Source organism: Panthera onca, chromosome B3 (genome assembly GCF_046562875.1).
Source record: "Panthera onca isolate mPanOnc1 chromosome B3, mPanOnc1 haplotype 2, whole genome shotgun sequence".
NCBI classification, from domain to species: Eukaryota; Metazoa; Chordata; class Mammalia; order Carnivora; family Felidae; genus Panthera; species Panthera onca.
Window position 1 is genome coordinate 102,349,663 of NC_138344.1, and position 17,182 is coordinate 102,366,844.

Genomic DNA, 17,182 nt, shown 5'->3' on the forward strand with positions numbered 1-17,182 from the left:
GACATAGAATCCGAAGCAGGCTCCAGGCTCTGAGTTGTCAGCACAGAGCCCGACGCGGGGCTTGATACCACAAACTGTGAGATGATGACCTAAGCCAAAGTTGGACACTTAACTGACTGAGCCACCCAGGCACCCCTTGTAATACCTATTCTTGAAAGATTGTGTAAGATCACCAGCATTAAAAATCCTTTTTTATGTAACAGATTTATTCTTACCAACCGTATTACCCACCCTCAATAGCCAAATGTTTTTGACACTATAAATGTTTATAAATCGCCGTTAGACTTGGATGATGATATTTGGCTTTGGTTCATCCACTTGTTAAAAGTTGAATATTTCTGCATGTAGTCTATATTTGAGGAATATATTAACTATACCTCTTAGAGTGTAGTGTTTTAGGTTTTTAAAGGTATGAAGGATAGGATAATTTATTTAACTTAAGATAATAAAGCAGCTTTAAATTTAATCTTAAGCCAATATAGTCAGGTATAAAAGGACTTGTATACCTGAAGTATAATCCTTTTACTGTTTTCTTTTGTTTTTGTGCTAAGCAAATCCTTATAGGAGAGATCTAAACTATATAACCTAGAGGAATGTTTACAAACATTAAGCAACTAAATTAGCTTTTTTTTAATAGAGACTCTTGACTAATTTATACTGTGGGGTATTGTATTGTGGGGGTGATCTCAGCATCCAGTTTTATTGTTTTTTTTTAATTCTTATTTGATAGAGTATAGAGAATCCTGATTCAGCACATAAGTAATGCTTGATGTTAGAGCAGTTAATAGAAATTTCATGTGTGTTCTTTTTTCTTGGAGTAAATTAAACCAAGGACTTTAAATCAAATTTCCTCTTCTTCTTCTTTTTAGGTATTTGTTAACAAATACTCTTTACCAGAGTTTAAAATTTGGATAAGAAGCATTAAAAATGTAGCACAATTTGTTCTAAAATGTAGAATAATTACTAAAACCAAAACATATGCCTGGGTTTGCATCCATTTAACCTATTAGCACAAATAGAGTTTTTGTTATTTTTAAACAAGTAAATGTTTGTGTATTCTTATCACTTCTCATTATGATTTTAAAAACACTTCATAATACATATTTATTTTGAGGTATGTTCAGAATCTCTGGAGCATCTTCATGGAGTTTGAAATCCTCTGAATTGAGTATTTTCCGTTGAACTTTCAGTTTGAGAACTCGGGTTACTTAGTTTTTGAGAACTGGTTTATCTGAAAAAAGTTTTGAAAATTCTTTCTCTGTTTTAAAGATTGAATCTGTTAGTCCTGGCACTATTTAAGTGGTAGAGGCTGGAATTAAGTGAGCCTAGATCTCTATCTAAGTCCCGAATTCAGTTGCTGATAACCTTGGTCAAAGTAAATAAGATTTGATTTTGATGGTAGTACCTAGGTATATTTTTAGTGTTTATTTTCAAATCTGGGTTAGGTACAATTTACACAGCAGTTTATTTTTCTTCGAAATTTCCAGAGAGGTGGTTTCTTTCATAGTCCTCTAGTTTGGTTATTTAAAATTTTGTCCCTATTTCGTTTAGGTATTTTTGGAAATTGCTTATTTTGACTTTTCTTTGTTACAGAATTATCGTGAATGGCTGCATGGATTTGAAAAGAAGGCAAAAGAATGTGTGGCTGAAACTTCAAGTTCAGAGGAGGTTAAGGTTAGTTCAAGAAATGAAGTATCTCTGTTTTAACCGACATGGAAAAATGAAGTAAATCCGAATTTACCTTTATGAGCGTGGAACAATAAAGTATATATTATGAGTAGAATAATGACCTTTTGAGAAAGTGTAAGAAAGTGATTTCATTTTGAATAAATTTTGGTAGAAATGCCACAAGTCTTCATTGCATTTGGTACATACACAAAGCTAATGTTTGCTGTTTTTTTAACTCTGTATTGTAATCACTTCTAAAACTGTACATTTAACTATCTCTTACTCTGTTTTTAGTCTGTTTAAAAAGTAAAGATCAGTTGAGGTAGGTAGGTAGAAACTGACTGGTTTGCTAAAGTATCCCCAAATACATCATTAAGAGTGTTCAGAATCTAGATGTGTCTTTATCTTTGCTAATGTTTGGAAGATATTTTGTATCTCAAGTGGCATGAATAAAATCCTCTTTTCCATGTGTGTGTAGCATAGGTGTTGTGACTTGACTTCACTTGTGGGTCTGCTTTGATTTTACCATCCTGCTAAAGAGCGATAAGCCTATTTATTATAAAATTGTGTAATATATTTTATAATAATCAGACTCAGGGAGTTTTATTAGTGAAGACTGAGTGACCAAAAAGGTCATTGAACTTTATTTTTACTTAAGAAGGTTGAAATGTAGTGTTTCACTATAAAGCAGTCAGAAATCATTTGTCAAAATATACCATTAAATACTGCAACAAATTTGAAGTACACAGTTTCCTGGTAAAACTAGAGAATTTTTCTTTATTTTATTCTCTGTAGGTTCTAGAGCACAAGCTGAAAGAAGCTGATGAAATGCACACATTGTTACAGCTCGAGTGTGAAAAATATAAATCCGTCCTTGCAGAAACAGTAGGAAATGATTTTTAGTCTACATTTTAGTTTTATTTTTAAATTATTAACGTATTCCTTAGAGTCTTAAATACTGATCTTGTCATTAGAACATGAATTTTTCAAAACAACCATTCTTTTGCCCATAGGAAGGAATTTTACAGAAGCTACAGAGAAGTGTGGAGCAAGAAGAAAACAAATGGAAAGTTAAGGTCGATGAATCACAGAAGACTATTAAACAGGTATTTACAAAAGAAAAGCATAGTGCAGTAGTTCTGAAGAATGTGGGCCCTGGATCAGTAGCATCAGTGTAATGTGGAAACTGGTTAGAAATGCTTTTTCTTGGCCCCACCTGAGGTTTTCTGAATATGAAACTGTGGGGACAGCAGTCTGTGTTTCAAGCACCCCCACAATGGATTCTAATGCCCACCCAAGTTTGAGAATCACTTGTTTAGTGTACGACCAGACAGTAGTGATAGAGGATGTAAAGTGCTTTGAACATAAGGCAAAGAATTTGGGGTTCAAAATAAGCTTTTCATTGGGGCTCCTGGGTGGCTCAGTTGGTTAAGCGGCCGACTTTGGCTCAGGTCATGATCTCACGGTCCATGAGTTCAAGGCCTGCGTTGGGCTCTGTGCTGACAGCTCAGAGCCTGGAGCCTGTTTCAGATTCTGTGTCTCCCTCTCTCTGACCCTCCTCCATTCATGCTCGCGCGCGCGCTCTCTCTCTCTCTCTCTCTCTCTCTCTCTCTCTCTGTCTCAAAAATAAATGTTTAAAAAAAAATTAAAAAAAAAAAAAAGCTTTACAGCATTGATATGTGATCCATGATACAGTATTCAAGAAAAACTTCTTTTCATGTGATCTGAATGTTACTGTAATTTTTCTCCCGTTTATTTGGCTGTGGTAAAGGGTGTCATCTTTGTATGGTGACAGATAGTAACTAGACTTTGGGGGCCATTTTGTAATGTATGAAAGTAATCGAATCACTATAATGTACACCTGAAACTAACAGGATATTGTATGTCAATTATACTTCAATAAAAATATGTAATAATCACTTGTTTTCCGGTGCCAACCTGTGCAAAATCTAGGGTTGCCAATGGTATTCTATGTTAATGCATTTGGGGATTAAATACAGCCAGTTATTAGTTGATTGTTTTAAAAAAATTCAGCACTTTTAGCTAGGCCTTAATATCATGCAAATGGGGTGGGTTTGACTACTGGTTAAATCAAATGTCATACTCTCATATTTAAAGTCTTTTAAAATTCAGTATGATTTTAAATGAGATACATTTCAGAACCTCTGAAGTGTCTGCTTAAACTGCAACAAGGTTTACGTGGTCATATGATTGTTTCCCATTTCAGATGCAGTTGTCATTCACATCTTCAGAACAAGAGCTAGAGCGATTAAGAAGAGAAAGTAAAGATATTGAAAATGTATGTTACTTCATCACTTGTAACCTGTGGACTCATTTTTAGTATTAAGGGTTGTCTTAAGATCTATGTGTTAAGATTTCTGTTATCTAATGATGCAGTTGTTATGCTTTTAAGAATATCATGGGTAGTGTTTGAGATGATAAAGTGTTATGTTTGTGTTATAACTTTTCATTATGGGGGAGCATCGTGAAAGGAGATCTTAAATATGTTAACTTTTCCTTCTTTGTTGCTTTGCCAGCTGAGAAGAGAGCGAGAGCATTTGGAAATGGAACTAGAGAAGGCAGAACTTGAGCGATCTACCTATGTTACGGAAGTCAGAGAGGTACTTACAGTAGAACTTTTTCTACCTTGCTTCTCAATTTAAATGAAGTTTATAACAGTGATAGTATTTCCGTAGAAGTTGTTTGTGGCGGAGCTTCCGAGTAGCATACAAAACATGGGATATCATAAGGAGATCAATCTTAAACTCTAAACTTCATTGCAGCTGAAAGATCTGTTGACTGAATTGCAGAAAAAACTTGATGATTCATATTCTGAAGCAGTAAGACAGAATGAAGAGCTAAATTTGGTAAGAAGCTTGTTCTCCACTGGGTATCAAGTAGGCTCTGAAAACACTTGTGTTGACATGTGGAGAAGCCATCCAGACTTCTTCTCCTTGCTAACCTCTTTAGCTTGGCATTTTTGTAAGTTTAAGATAATCTTCATATTCTGATGACTTCCTAAGATGATCTTTCTTTTCTTTACTCCTAAGATGACCCCTCCTTTCTTAGCTCCTCTAACAATAGCATGTTGGGCTTGCAACTCTTCTCCAGAAAAAATTTCTGTGTTTTATAAAACCTGTTTCTTGGACAGCATTATTTTCAGTGAATAAAGAAGTGAATCAGACAGCTAAATATTGGCTGAATTGTGAAGATTGTTTTCTCAGTTACCATGCTTAACTGGACCTCTTATTTTCTAACCTGGAAGGAGATTATTGAAGGTTGAAGATACGTCTTCTTCATTCAAGGACGATAATTCATTCCATATTTTAACTGGTCTTTCTATAGATTATAGATAACAAAAAGCTTGTGAAAATTCTTTATCATTATTATAACATTTAGAGCATGGTAATTCTAATCTATAGACGTAAAGATAACTAAGTTTAGCTAAATGCCTTATAAAACATAGAGTACCCTGTATTCCCACTCTTAAATTTTCTGGCAATTTACACTGATTATGACAAGCTTAGTTGTTAGATAAATAGGACTATCTTGTTGTATGTTTCAAACAATCATGTCTTTCTGTGACTTAAAAATTGTTATAGCACATGACTAGATTTAAAGTACTTGGATAAACTCTAGGAAGATTATAAGATTGTAAGTTCCTCTTAGCCCAAATTAATCCTGCACACTTTGGAACTTTCTTATACTGCTGTGTATATCAAAGAAAACTTCTTAACTCACTCATTTGGCTGGTCTTCTGTGTTATGGCAGTGATTTATGGGAATGAGTTTTCAAAGTAGGCCTCTTTGAAATGTACACATTTGAGCCTTCTCCTGCCCTCCCCTTTAGTTTTGAAATAAAATTTTGGTTTTTACTTATCTTCATTTTACTTTAATTAAGTCATTTCCACTGCAGTGTGACTGGTTTTATACATATGCTTACTATTATATTGCACAGATTGGGACTGAGATTATGTCACAGCTACAAGCCATAAGCCCTACCCTACAATGTGTTGTTAAAAAATGTTTAACTACTATTGTTAGAGATCTTACTTTTTAAAAATTTTATTTTTAAGTTTATTTTTGAGAGAGAGAGAGAGAGAGTGAGCAGGGGAGGGCAGAGAAAGAGGAAGACAGAGGATCTGAAGCAGGCCTTGCCCTGACAGCAGAGAGCCCAATGTGGGACTTGAACTCAAGAAATGTGAGACCATGACGGGAACTGAAGTTGGAGGCTCAACCAACTGAGCCACCCAGGCACCCCAAGATTTTACTTTTAACTTTGGTCCTAGGTAGCTGACTCCAATGGTAGTATCGAGCCCATAGGATTATAGTTTAGTCTTCATTTGGCCTGATGTTCTCTTTGTAGTTTTTACCTACTTCCATTAAGAGACCATTTTAAATGGTATTTGTTTCTTATTTTTGCCTTGAATCTTCATTTGAGTCTTCTTTTTGTTTGCTCAGGATAACTGTTGCCACATTTTAAGATAAAATAATTTTGTTTTCCTGTACATACTTTGTGTGTTTGGAATAATCTCTCTGATGTACTAAATTAGAGTTAGGTAAAGGAGCAAAAACTGAAGCATTTGGGTATTTAAATAGAGTTCCCAAAATCAAATTTCCACATGAAAAGTCCCTCACTAATTTTCTCTCCAGTCTGAAGGTTAGGATCTTCTATTTCCCCTTTATGGGTCTTAAGGAACTGTTTGGAAATTTAGGCCAATAGGTGCGAGGCAAGGTCAGTTAACCTGATGACTTTAATAAGAAAGTTATTTTTTTGTCAGTATAATCCCTTTCCCTTATTCATATTTAATTGGAACATTTATCATGAGAAAAGGCATTATATACTGACACTAGAGTTTATGGAACTTTACAACTATTTTGACAAAGTGGTTGTTGAGACATATCTTAAGATATCTCTTGTATAATTAGGCCATTGTGGTCTTGCACTGATCTCTTCAGTGATGTTTTAAAGGATTATCAACTTCTAAATTTTTAAGTTTTCATTTTACTGTATTTGTAATCTTCTGTTCAATGTCTTTTAAAATATTACACAGTTGACTCTTAACTGGAGAGGTCAAGAAAGCCTTAAAAAACTAATTAGTAAAATTTCTGACTACTTGCCTTTTAATTCGGAATAATTTAAATATGAACGAAGTACTTAATGAATAGTGATTAAGTAACACTTTTTAAAGGCCCTTTACTGGAATGTGATGGTTTTGTTTTTACATTTGCAGTTTTCTATTCTAAACTCTAGTTTGTTTCTATAGCTTTTCTTATATTTAGCTTTACAGATGGGAACCTCCACCGCTTAGCTTTTCTATACATCTGGTGCAGCATATTGGCTAATCCACTGTGCATAATAACTGTTAGCGATCCCATTCTTTCTCATTCATTCTTCTAGAGGTCTCAGCACAATCAAAGAAGGATGCAGATTAAGTTAACTGTGGTGTTCCTTTATTTTTACAGTTAAAGACACAGTTAAATGAAACACTCACAAAGCTTAGAACTGAACAAAGTGAAAGACAGAAGGTAGCTGGCGACTTGCATAAGGTAAGATGTGGCTTGTCCTGAAGATGCCATATCATCATACTGTGTTGTGCTTTGAATCTTAAGCAAACACACTGCTAATTGTAGATTTTTTTTTTTTTTTTTTTTTTTTTTTTTTGCACATTAATGTGTTTATAAATTGAAGCTGTTTTACAGTCACATTTTTGGAACAAAAATTTTGGCTTGTTTTTCCATTCTTAATTTGCTTCATTATTTCAACACATTTATATAAGTACTTGCTTTATGAAGTACAGATTAAGTTTTAAATTTGAGTGAAGGTACTCTTAAAAATTTGGTTACATCCATTTATTGTTTTGTTGAGATTTGCTTATGTAGTTGCTTACAAAGCATGTTTCTTTAGATTTTTATAGATCTAAAAGATGTTTCAGAAATTTGTGCCTTTTGTTTCTTTGTAGAAGTACACTTTCTTTGACTCATATAAATGGGCAGTTTTTAAGATTACATTTCTTTTTACATTAGATTAATAAGTTATTTGTAATTGTTAGATATTTTTAGTAATGCAGCTTACATATGCTTATATCAGCTGCTTTAGAGTCTGTGTTTGTGGGAGTCATTAGCAAAACAAATATGTCACTTTTTTAAAAGTTGAGAGAAATATTTTTATTTGTTCTGTATGATATAGCTTGTAATTGTTATCTAGAAGCCTAGGAATCTATAGAGTACGTTTAGCATGATGGAAAACACAATCTAGGAATTCAGAATAGCTTTAAGTTACTTTGGTGTTAGTGTTATCAGAACATAAAATGTGAACTCAGGATGTTTTGTATCAGCTCAAACTTAGATACGTGATACATTGTCAAGGATGAGCAATCTGATTTACTTTGATATGTGCTTTTAATTTTTGACCTTGATCAAAATATACAACGTGTGCTTTTAGCCTAGCAGTTTGGTTTCTCAGATACTAAGGATATTAAACAGGTGCTCAAAGATAAGGATGTGCCGTGTTACTTACAACAGAAATACTGTGCAACATTTGATTGGAAATGCACATAAATATTTATTGATATAAAAAGTTAACAAAAATACTTTGTGAAACAAACAAGTATAAAACAGCATGTATGTTAAAATCCCATTTATATGAAAGTTTCTGCCCATATTTTCTACTGTCGCAAGATGTATACAAGAGGGATCTGGACAAGAGAGTCTGGGCAAACCCACTGACTTTTTTAGGATTTGTGGGGCATATATGGTTTCTCTCACATATTCATTTTTGCTGGTGTGCTTAACACAATGCTTTAAAAATGTAAAAACCACTCTTAGTTTGCGAGCTATACAAAGACAGGCTGTGTCCAGAATTGGCCGATGCCTTATCTAGACTAATAACCTAAATATCAACTGTGGTTATTTCTTTTTTAAATTTCTTTATACATTTTCTGTATTGTTTGAACTTTTCAGACAATAAGCAGTGAGCATGTGTTTTTATAATCTGGTCAGGGAGGAAGCTGTTTTCATTTTGGAGAGAAAAACAATAGATTGGCTGTACCTGTATTTTGACATGAGCTTTATTTAATCTTGTACAGAATATGTAAGAAAATCGCTCATTTTTTTTCTCATATGTTTATCAGTTGTAGTATTTCGAGGCTACCATATTGTTTTCCTTACAGGCTCAACAGTCACTTGATCTTATCCAGTCAAAAATAGTAAAAGCTGCTGGAGACACTACTGTTATTGAGAATAGTGATGTTTCCCCAGACACGGTATGCGTTTTCTTTAACCGCACATCTCTAGGCTAATTACCTTGTAAATCACGTGAAGAATTAAAAGTGTGCAAGAACCATCTCTGACTTAAAAAATGTCTTTGTAACGTATGTCCATCAGTTACATTGAATTCTTACCGAAAGCCATCTTTTCTATGATATATTTTATCTCTGAAGTGCAGTGTTTTTATTAAGTATGTTTTCACTTTAGCTTAATAAGGTGTTATATTCATTTTAATGTTTGTGTTGTAAGTATTATGGTATACTGCTTAAGAGTGTGGACTTTGGTAGACTGCCGCCTGGGCTTGAATCCTGACCCTGCTGCTTAGTAGCTTTGGACAACTTTCCTTAGCCTCTCTGTGCTTTAGTTGCCCCATCTGTGAAAGGCAGTGATAATAGTACCAATCCTATAGGATTGTTGAAGGGAATAAATGAGTTCCTATATAAAACACTTAGAATAGTCTGTAACATTTACAGTAGTGCCTAGCTCAGTATATGTGAACTTACTTTTATTGTTATGAATGTGCTTTCCTTTGGTGTCTGGCGAATTTTTTTCTGAAAAGAGAAATGGATTTATAACTGATATTCAGGGTCTAGATTGTTGCCTTTGTTGGCCTAGTAACATTTGTAACCTAGCTTTCTTTGGTGCAACCTTATTTGCACCCCTAGGTAGCAAGCAATATTTCTTTTTTAATGTTTGTTTATTTTTAAGAGAGAGAGAGAGACAGAGCGTGAGTGGGGGAGGGACAGAACATGAAAGAGAGAGAGAGGAAGACACAGATTCTGAAGCAGACTCCAGGCTCTGAACTGTCAGCACAGAGCCCAGCGTAGGGCTCAATCTCATAAACCGTGAGATCATGACCTGAGCCCGTTGGATACTTAACTGACTGAGCCACCCAAGTCCCTTGCACACACTATATTTCTTTATGTGGTTTTTGTTATTATTTATTCTCATGTGATTTTCAGTATTTTTCATGTTTGTATTTAAAACAACAATAAAATATTTTCTATTTTGGTTGCAAATGCCTTTTCCTTATTCTGGAGTTTCTCATCACTTTCCCCTTCTCTTTAGGAGTCTTCTGAGAAGGAGACGATGTCTGTAAGTCTAAATCAGACTGTAACACAGTTACAGCAGCTGCTTGAGGCAGTAAACCAACAGCTCACAAAGGAGAAAGAACACTACTAGGCATTAGGTAAGGATAACTGAAGTGTCATTGTCTGTGGGTTATTGACACTGTGTATGTGAATGTGTCTGTAGCGTATGCTTGCCGTGAGTACAGAAGCTCTTGTTGCCCTAATGGAAATATTCCCCCTTTCTCACTCTCCGTACCTCCAGATGATAGCTTTAGGTTTCTTGGAGCTTTATTTCCATCTCTTACATATTTTGGTCTTGTGGCTTGGAGGGGGAAAATCCTTTTATTTTTGCCACCTTTGACCTTCTTATAAAACAGACTCTCTTGTAACTTGTTCACCTAGGTTTTGTTCATTGCATAATGTGTGCACCTGTTTCTTTAGTTTATCCTCATCTTCGTTCTGGTACAGGATCTATGTGATTTTTTTTAATGACTTGGTAAAATAAAGTGACTAATGTTTTTACTGAGGTAAGATGCTGAATTGAAAATCATATTATCACAATTTCTTTAAACTGGAAACCGAGTTTTACTTATGTGTGCTTATAGGGTAAAGAAATTCCCCCTTTTTTAATGTTTATTCATTTTTTGAGAGTGAGTGAGTGAGTGGAGGAGGGGCAGAGAGAGGGAGACACAGAATCCAAAGCAGGCTCCAGGCTCTGAGCCATCCTCATAGAGCCCGATGCAGGGCTCAAACTCACAAACTGTGAGATCATGACCTGGGCTGAAGTTGGAATTTTAACTGACTGAGCCACCCAGGCGCCCCAAGAAATCCCAGGTTTTTTTGGGGTTTTTTTGGTTTTTTTTTTTTAACATTTATTTATTTTTGAGACAGAGAGAGACAGAGCATGAACGGGGGAGGGTCAGAGAGAGGGAGACACAGAATCTGAAACAGGCTCCAGGCTCTGAGCAGTCAGCACAGAGCCCGACGCGGGGCTCGAACCCACGGACAGTGAGATCGTGACCTGAGCCGAAGTCGGACGCTTAGCCGACTGAGCCACCCAGGCACCCCAAGAAATCCCAGTTTTTAACTCCTGAAGTGAGAGTCTGAATTGAAGATAAATAAACCTATCATTAACCTAACCATGTTATGAAATTTTATTGCCCTCAGGATAGGTTAGGTGTCCTGGAAAAGTTGAGCGGGTCACCATTTTGATTACAGGGGCAGCAGTCTATCTCACTTTCATAGAACGATTGTCTTCTGACCTGTCTTGGCATAAAATCTCCTTTAAAATGCTATTTCAGGTCAGTTACCTGTAAAAGACTTTGTAGATAAACCCAGCTCATTCTTTTAAACTGCCAGCAAAAATAATTACTCCTTAATCTTTTATCCTTGGTAAGCTGATCTCTCCATAGCATATAAACTTCTGCCACATTACCTCCCTTCTCCAAATTGGAAAATAACTTGCTTCCTGTTTCATTGGGAAACTCTTTCTCTCATGTTTTCAGCCTTACTCTCTTTACTGCACATGTTCCTTCTGTAGTCTTAAAAACCTGTTCTGATGTCTTGTTTTAACCTCATACTTCCTTCAGGATACCACCTTAATTTTGTTTGTTTAACAGATATTCTTAAACTATTCTCACAGTATGCACTTCTCTACTTGCTGTTAACAGCTTCCTCTAGTCTAGAATACCATTCCAGTGAAAACTTTTTTGCTGGGGTCATTAGTGATTTCCTAATTGCTAGATCTGATACAGGACTTTCTTTTAATACTGAAAGTATAAGAAAGTATAATAGTTTTCAGTATAAAAACTGAAAATAGTTATGAAATATGCTAAATATGCTGGAGTCAGGCCATAGGCCTTTGTGTGATAGGGAAAGGGCTTCATTTTTGAGAGCCTAAAAAATTCCAAGAATACTTACTATCCTTGTCTTTCAATCTTGTCAGTCGCATATCTCCGTCATCTCAGAGGTGTCCTTTAATATTTCTTTTTCTTCCCAAACACATGGTTTGCTCATATTAAGTCTTGTGAACCTGTGTCTACATTGGTCTTCATCATATTAAGTTTGAGACTAAATACTGATTGATGGTAGTATAACACTTTTATTTTTCAGATTTGTTTTCTCTGATGTATGAAATTATAGTAACTTTTAAAATATATATATCCTGGCAGTACAACTAAAACTGAGCTATTGTTTGGCAGGTAGCTCCCCTGAGTGCTAACTCTTATCAGCTAATGAACAGAAGTCCAGGTTTGACAAGTGAAAGGGTGGTTGAGCATCAGCAGTGCATTGTGAAGGATAGGATGGATTGTATGAAGATCACCGTCCACCAGGCACTTGAGAACTCTGTCGTCTATAGGTTCTACCCGGCATTGACAGTGATAACACTTCCCTACACATCCGTTGGTTCCCACAGCTCTTCTTTGTGCCCTTTAAATGTTTATGTTACCAGGGGTGCCTGGGTCGCTCAGTCGGTTGAGCATCCGACTTCAGGTTATGATCTCACGGTTCGTGAGTTCGAGCCCCTCCCTGTCGGGCTCTGTGCTGACAACTCAGAGCCTGGAGCCTGCTTCAGATTCTGTCTCCCTCTTTCTCTGATCCTCCCCCGCTCACATTCTGTCTCTCTCTCCCTCAAAATAAATGAACATTAAAAAAAATTTTTTAAATGCTTATGTTACCCTCAGTGTTTTAACTTTAGCCATCATTTTTGCTCAGTGTTTTCTCTCTCTTGTTGAACTCTCTTAAAACTAGTACTTATGATGAGAAAAAAATCCAAACCACTACCTGATGATTAAATTGGAAGTTTAATTTGCTTAATCATCAAAATGTAGATAATAGATTAATATCTGATGTCAGGAAAATTACTTCTTTTAAGTATGCACCACAAGTACATATGAATTGTTCAAAATAATGCTGTACAGTTTTGATAAGGGAAAGACAATGTTTGAAAGACAAAAATGAGAGAGGTGATGACATGTAGTAATTTAGTTTTCTAAATCCTAATATATGTTACTTAGCATGTAGGGGTAGGTATATTGATCTTACAGACTTAATTTGTAAACCCTTAAGCCTTCTCTTTTGGAAGTCTTCCTATCCATCTCCTATCCCTCCTCCCTCTCTCCCTCCCCAAAAGAGATTATCATTCCTTCCCTTTTTCATGAGTTGAGGTCATTTTTTTTAGGTTTGAACTGGCAACACTAGTACTTTATAGTATAACCTTTTTTTTTTGTTACCTATCTTTCAGATATCTATTTTTCTTTATGTTTCATGTTTGCCTAGCTTCTCAGTATTCAAAGTGTGTATCTGACCATATCAGAAGATTTTATTACTCCAGAGTCTTAGTCTGGGCTGCTATAACAAAAATCCCATAGACTGGGTGGCTTAAACAACATTTATATTTGATGGTTCTGGGGGCTGCAGAGTCCAAGATCAGGGCTGCAGCAGATTCTGTGCCTGGTGAGACCTTCCTGGTTTAAAGACGGTCATCTTCCCACAGTGTCCTTGCATGGCAGAAGGGGCAAGAGAGCTCTCTTGGATCTCTTTTAGAAGGACACTAATCCCATTCATGATGGTGGAGTCTTCCAAAGGCCTCACTTCCAAATGCCATTGCATTGGGAGTTAGACTCTCAACATATAAATTTTGGGAGACACAAACATTCAGACCATAACATTCAGGTCCTGTTACCTTGGAACCAGGGTATGGAATCCTGGGGAGGTAGGACGATAATTTTAACAGCAGTCACTTTATGAGTGTGCTCCTAAGCATGAGCAGGCTTCTGACATGTGGTCATTCATTTAATCTTGACAACAACCTAGGACGGTAGATAGGTGGTATTATTATTATCATTATCATTATTATTGATTATTACCATTTTATAACGGACCCAAAGAGGTTCCTGTAATTTGCCCAAGGTCATGCAGCTGGTAACTGGATGAGCTGGGATTTGAGTCGAGGTGATCTCTGCCCAGCACCTATGCTCTTTTTTTTTTTTTTTTTTTTTTTAATGTTTATTTTTGAGACAGAGAGAGACACAGCATGAGCAGGGAAGGGGCAGAGAGAGAGGGAGACACAGAATGTGAAGCAGGCTCCAGGCTCTGAGCTGTCAGCACAGAGCCTTACGCGGGGCTCGAACTCAGGAACTGTGAGATCATGACCTGAGCCGAAGTCGGAGGTTTAACCGACTGAGCCACCCAGGCGCCCCGCACCTATGCTCTTAATCAGTACTTTTCTTCTCCTTTAATCCACGCATTCTGTGCTCTGACCCCTTTTGTTGCTGCTTTCTTTTCTCTTCATCTGGCTAATCCTTAGTTGCCAGCCTCTTCTTGCTCGTGTAGTCAATTCTTTTTCCTAAAGTTGGTATTTGGTTTGTCAGTAGTGAATTGGAGAGGCTCTCGATGTTATCCAGAAAAAATTGAGGGGAAGTTTTGTGTATGTGTTTTGTATGTATGTTCATTCCCTACTCTTGTGTGACAAATAGATTTTTTTTATGATGTAGTTGTCTCTTGTTTCTGAAAGAAAGATGTTCTTTTATAGCAGTATTGAAGCATAAAGACTAGTGTTCCAGATAAAAGCTGGCATTCATTGCTACGTGTTACACTGGCTATCACAGTGCTCAGGTTTTCATTTTCTGTGATATGTTTGCGTAGCACTTAATAGTATCCTGTACCAGTGGGCTAGGTAGACTTTCTGATCCCCTACTAATCTTGTTTTCAATTAGAGAACATGATAACCAGTGAGAACTTTGCTTTTTAATTTTCTAATTCTTTTCCCCTCAACTTTTTATTTTGAAAAAGTTCACACATAAAGAAAAGCTGAGGGGCGCTTGGGTGACTCAGTCAGTTAAGCGTCTGGCTCTTGATTTCGGCTCAGGTCATGATCTTACACTTCGTGAGTTTGAGCCCCACATTGGGGCTCTGTGCTGACAGCGTGGAGCCTGCTTGGAATTCTCTCTCTCCCTCTCTCTCTGCTTGTCCCCTGCTCACGCTCGCTCTGTCTCAAAATAAATAAACTTAGAAAAGCTGAAAGAATGGTGCAACACTCATACATCCTTTACCTGCTTGATCTCTTTATGTGTATACATGTATTTTGTTGATGTCAAACCATTTGAAAGTAACTTACAGATACCATGACATTTTATCCCAAAGCACTTCAATATGTATCTCTGAAGAACATAGTCATTCTCTTATAAATCCACACTAGTATCCTTATCACATCCAAAAAAACAAAAACAAAAACAAAAACCAAGAAAAAAAAATCCCTCAAAAAAGCAGTAGTTCTATAAAATCATCCAGTATTAAAACCATATATTCAAATTTTTTCAATTTTACCACAGATACCTTTTTAGCTGTTTTTCCCAAACCAGTCACAATTGTATATGTTGTGTTTGGATAAGTCTTTTTAGTCTCTATAATGGCTTTTAAAGTTTCACTTCTTATAGTCATTTTATCTGACTTGGAAAGCTTCACATGACCTCAGAAAATCTCAGCCTGAAACTTTGTTCATTCATGGGGGAGAGTTGTAAATTCCAGTGCGCCTCACCTTATTAGCTTTATATTTTCTTGAGTAAAACTAATAAAAATGGATTCCAGGTGTTGTTCTTTTAAAAGTTTCCTTTTCTTTCTTTCTTTCTTTCTTTCTTTCTTTCTTTCTTTCTTTCTTTCTTTCTTTCTCTTTCTTTCTTTCTTTCTTTCTTTCTTTCTTTCTTCCTTTCTTCCTTTCCTTTCCTTTCTTTCCTTTCTTTCCTTTCTTTCTTTCTTTCTTTCTATATACTTTATTGTCAAATTGGCTTCCATACACTACCCAATGCTCATCCCAACAGGTGCCCTCCTCAATGCCCATCACCCACTCCCCCCACCCCCCGCCCCATCAACCTTCAGTTTGTTCTCTGTATTTAAGAATCTCTTATGGTTTGCCTCCCTCCCTCTCTCCCTGTTTGTAACTTTGTTTTTTCCCTTCCCCTCCCCCATGGTCTTCTGTTAAGTTTCTCAAGATCCACATATGAGTGAAAGCATACCGTATCTGTTCCTAATAGTACTTTCAAATCCCTACATTATTCTCAGTTTGGTCTGAGGTTTTCACTCATATATTTTTAAATCCACCTCATAAGCTTCTGAATCCTGAGATTTTTTTCTTGTTTTCGATTACCATTAGTATAGTTGCTTTGATCCTGGTCAAAAGAGCAGGCTAGATCAAATAGAGTATATATTTTTGATGTTTGACAAATGTCTTCTGATTGCCTTTTGTTTCTTGTCTTAAAATGAATTTCTTCTTTCTGATCTTTTACAGAGTGAAGCAACTGGGAAGCTGTTCATTCAAGGATAACAGAAGGCATTGTATTATATTTTGCCAAATTAAAGCCTTATTTATGTTTTCACCCTTTCTACTTTGTCAGAAACACTGAACAGAGTTTTGTCTTTTCTAATCCTTGTTAGACTACTGATTTAAAGAGAGAAAAAAAAAAAAGCCAACTCTGTAGACACCTTCAGAGTTTAGTTTTATAATAAAAACTGTTTGAATAATTAGACCTTTACATTCCTGAAGATAAAATAAACATGTAATCTTTTATCTTATTTTGCTCAATAAAATTGTTCAGAAGATCAAAAGTGGTAAAGACAATATAAAATTTAACATTTTAATACTGATGTTGTACACTGTTTTACTTAACATTTTGGGGAGTAACTGCCTCTGACTTCAAGAAAACACTTTTTTGTTGCTAATGTAATCCGTTTTTTGTAATGGCGTCAGCAAATAAAGGGATGCTTATTATTCAGACTTGCTCCAATTTTCATTGCGCTGTAACAGATCTCATTAGTCCTACAGATCGACATGATTTAGAATACAGTTATTAACTGCAGCTTTTGGACAGGAAAGATAGGTGTTACTGTTCATACACCTTCTCTGAGGGGAGTTCTGGGTCTTCTCTGTGGCTGTGTGCAGTGTAAACTGTGTCCGGCAGTGCTGTGCATGGGAAGGAGGAGGCACGAGAATATAGCTCTCAAACTCACCACTGCAGCTTCAGGTGGGAGAGCTCTCCTTTTACACTTCCTGTTACTTTCTTAACTAAGTTTTAGTTTCCGTCTTGTCAGGCACATGTTACATAGTTTGCGTGTATTATTTTTTGTTGAAGAGAGTTTTAATTCATTAAATAATTTTATGAAAGCACTGGACCCTACAGA

At 36.1% G+C, this 17,182-nt stretch overlaps 1 protein-coding gene across 8 annotated transcripts in view; it reads left to right on the forward strand.

Moving 5' to 3' along the window:
* The window catches only part of KTN1 (kinectin 1), a 107,808-nt gene extending 91,032 nt beyond the window's left edge, over window positions 1-16,776 (forward strand). For 4 of the 8 annotated variants that reach the window (XM_060619896.3, XM_060619897.3, XM_060619902.3 and 1 more), the window contains 10 exons: window positions 1,594-1,674; window positions 2,464-2,553; window positions 2,682-2,774; window positions 3,896-3,967; window positions 4,206-4,289; window positions 4,452-4,535; window positions 7,134-7,217; window positions 8,840-8,932; window positions 10,005-10,125; window positions 16,293-16,776. In XM_060619896.3, coding sequence (XP_060475879.2) covers window positions 1,594-1,674; window positions 2,464-2,553; window positions 2,682-2,774; window positions 3,896-3,967; window positions 4,206-4,289; window positions 4,452-4,535; window positions 7,134-7,217; window positions 8,840-8,932; window positions 10,005-10,118 — 795 coding nt within the window. In that variant the 3' untranslated portion in view covers window positions 10,119-10,125; window positions 16,293-16,776. The remainder of the gene's footprint in view (window positions 1-1,593; window positions 1,675-2,463; window positions 2,554-2,681; window positions 2,775-3,895; window positions 3,968-4,205; window positions 4,290-4,451; window positions 4,536-7,133; window positions 7,218-8,839; window positions 8,933-10,004; window positions 10,126-16,292) is intronic. The other 4 variants (XM_060619899.3, XM_060619903.3, XM_060619901.3 and 1 more) reach the window with 1 other exon arrangement.
* Window positions 16,777-17,182: the final 406 nt, after the last annotated feature.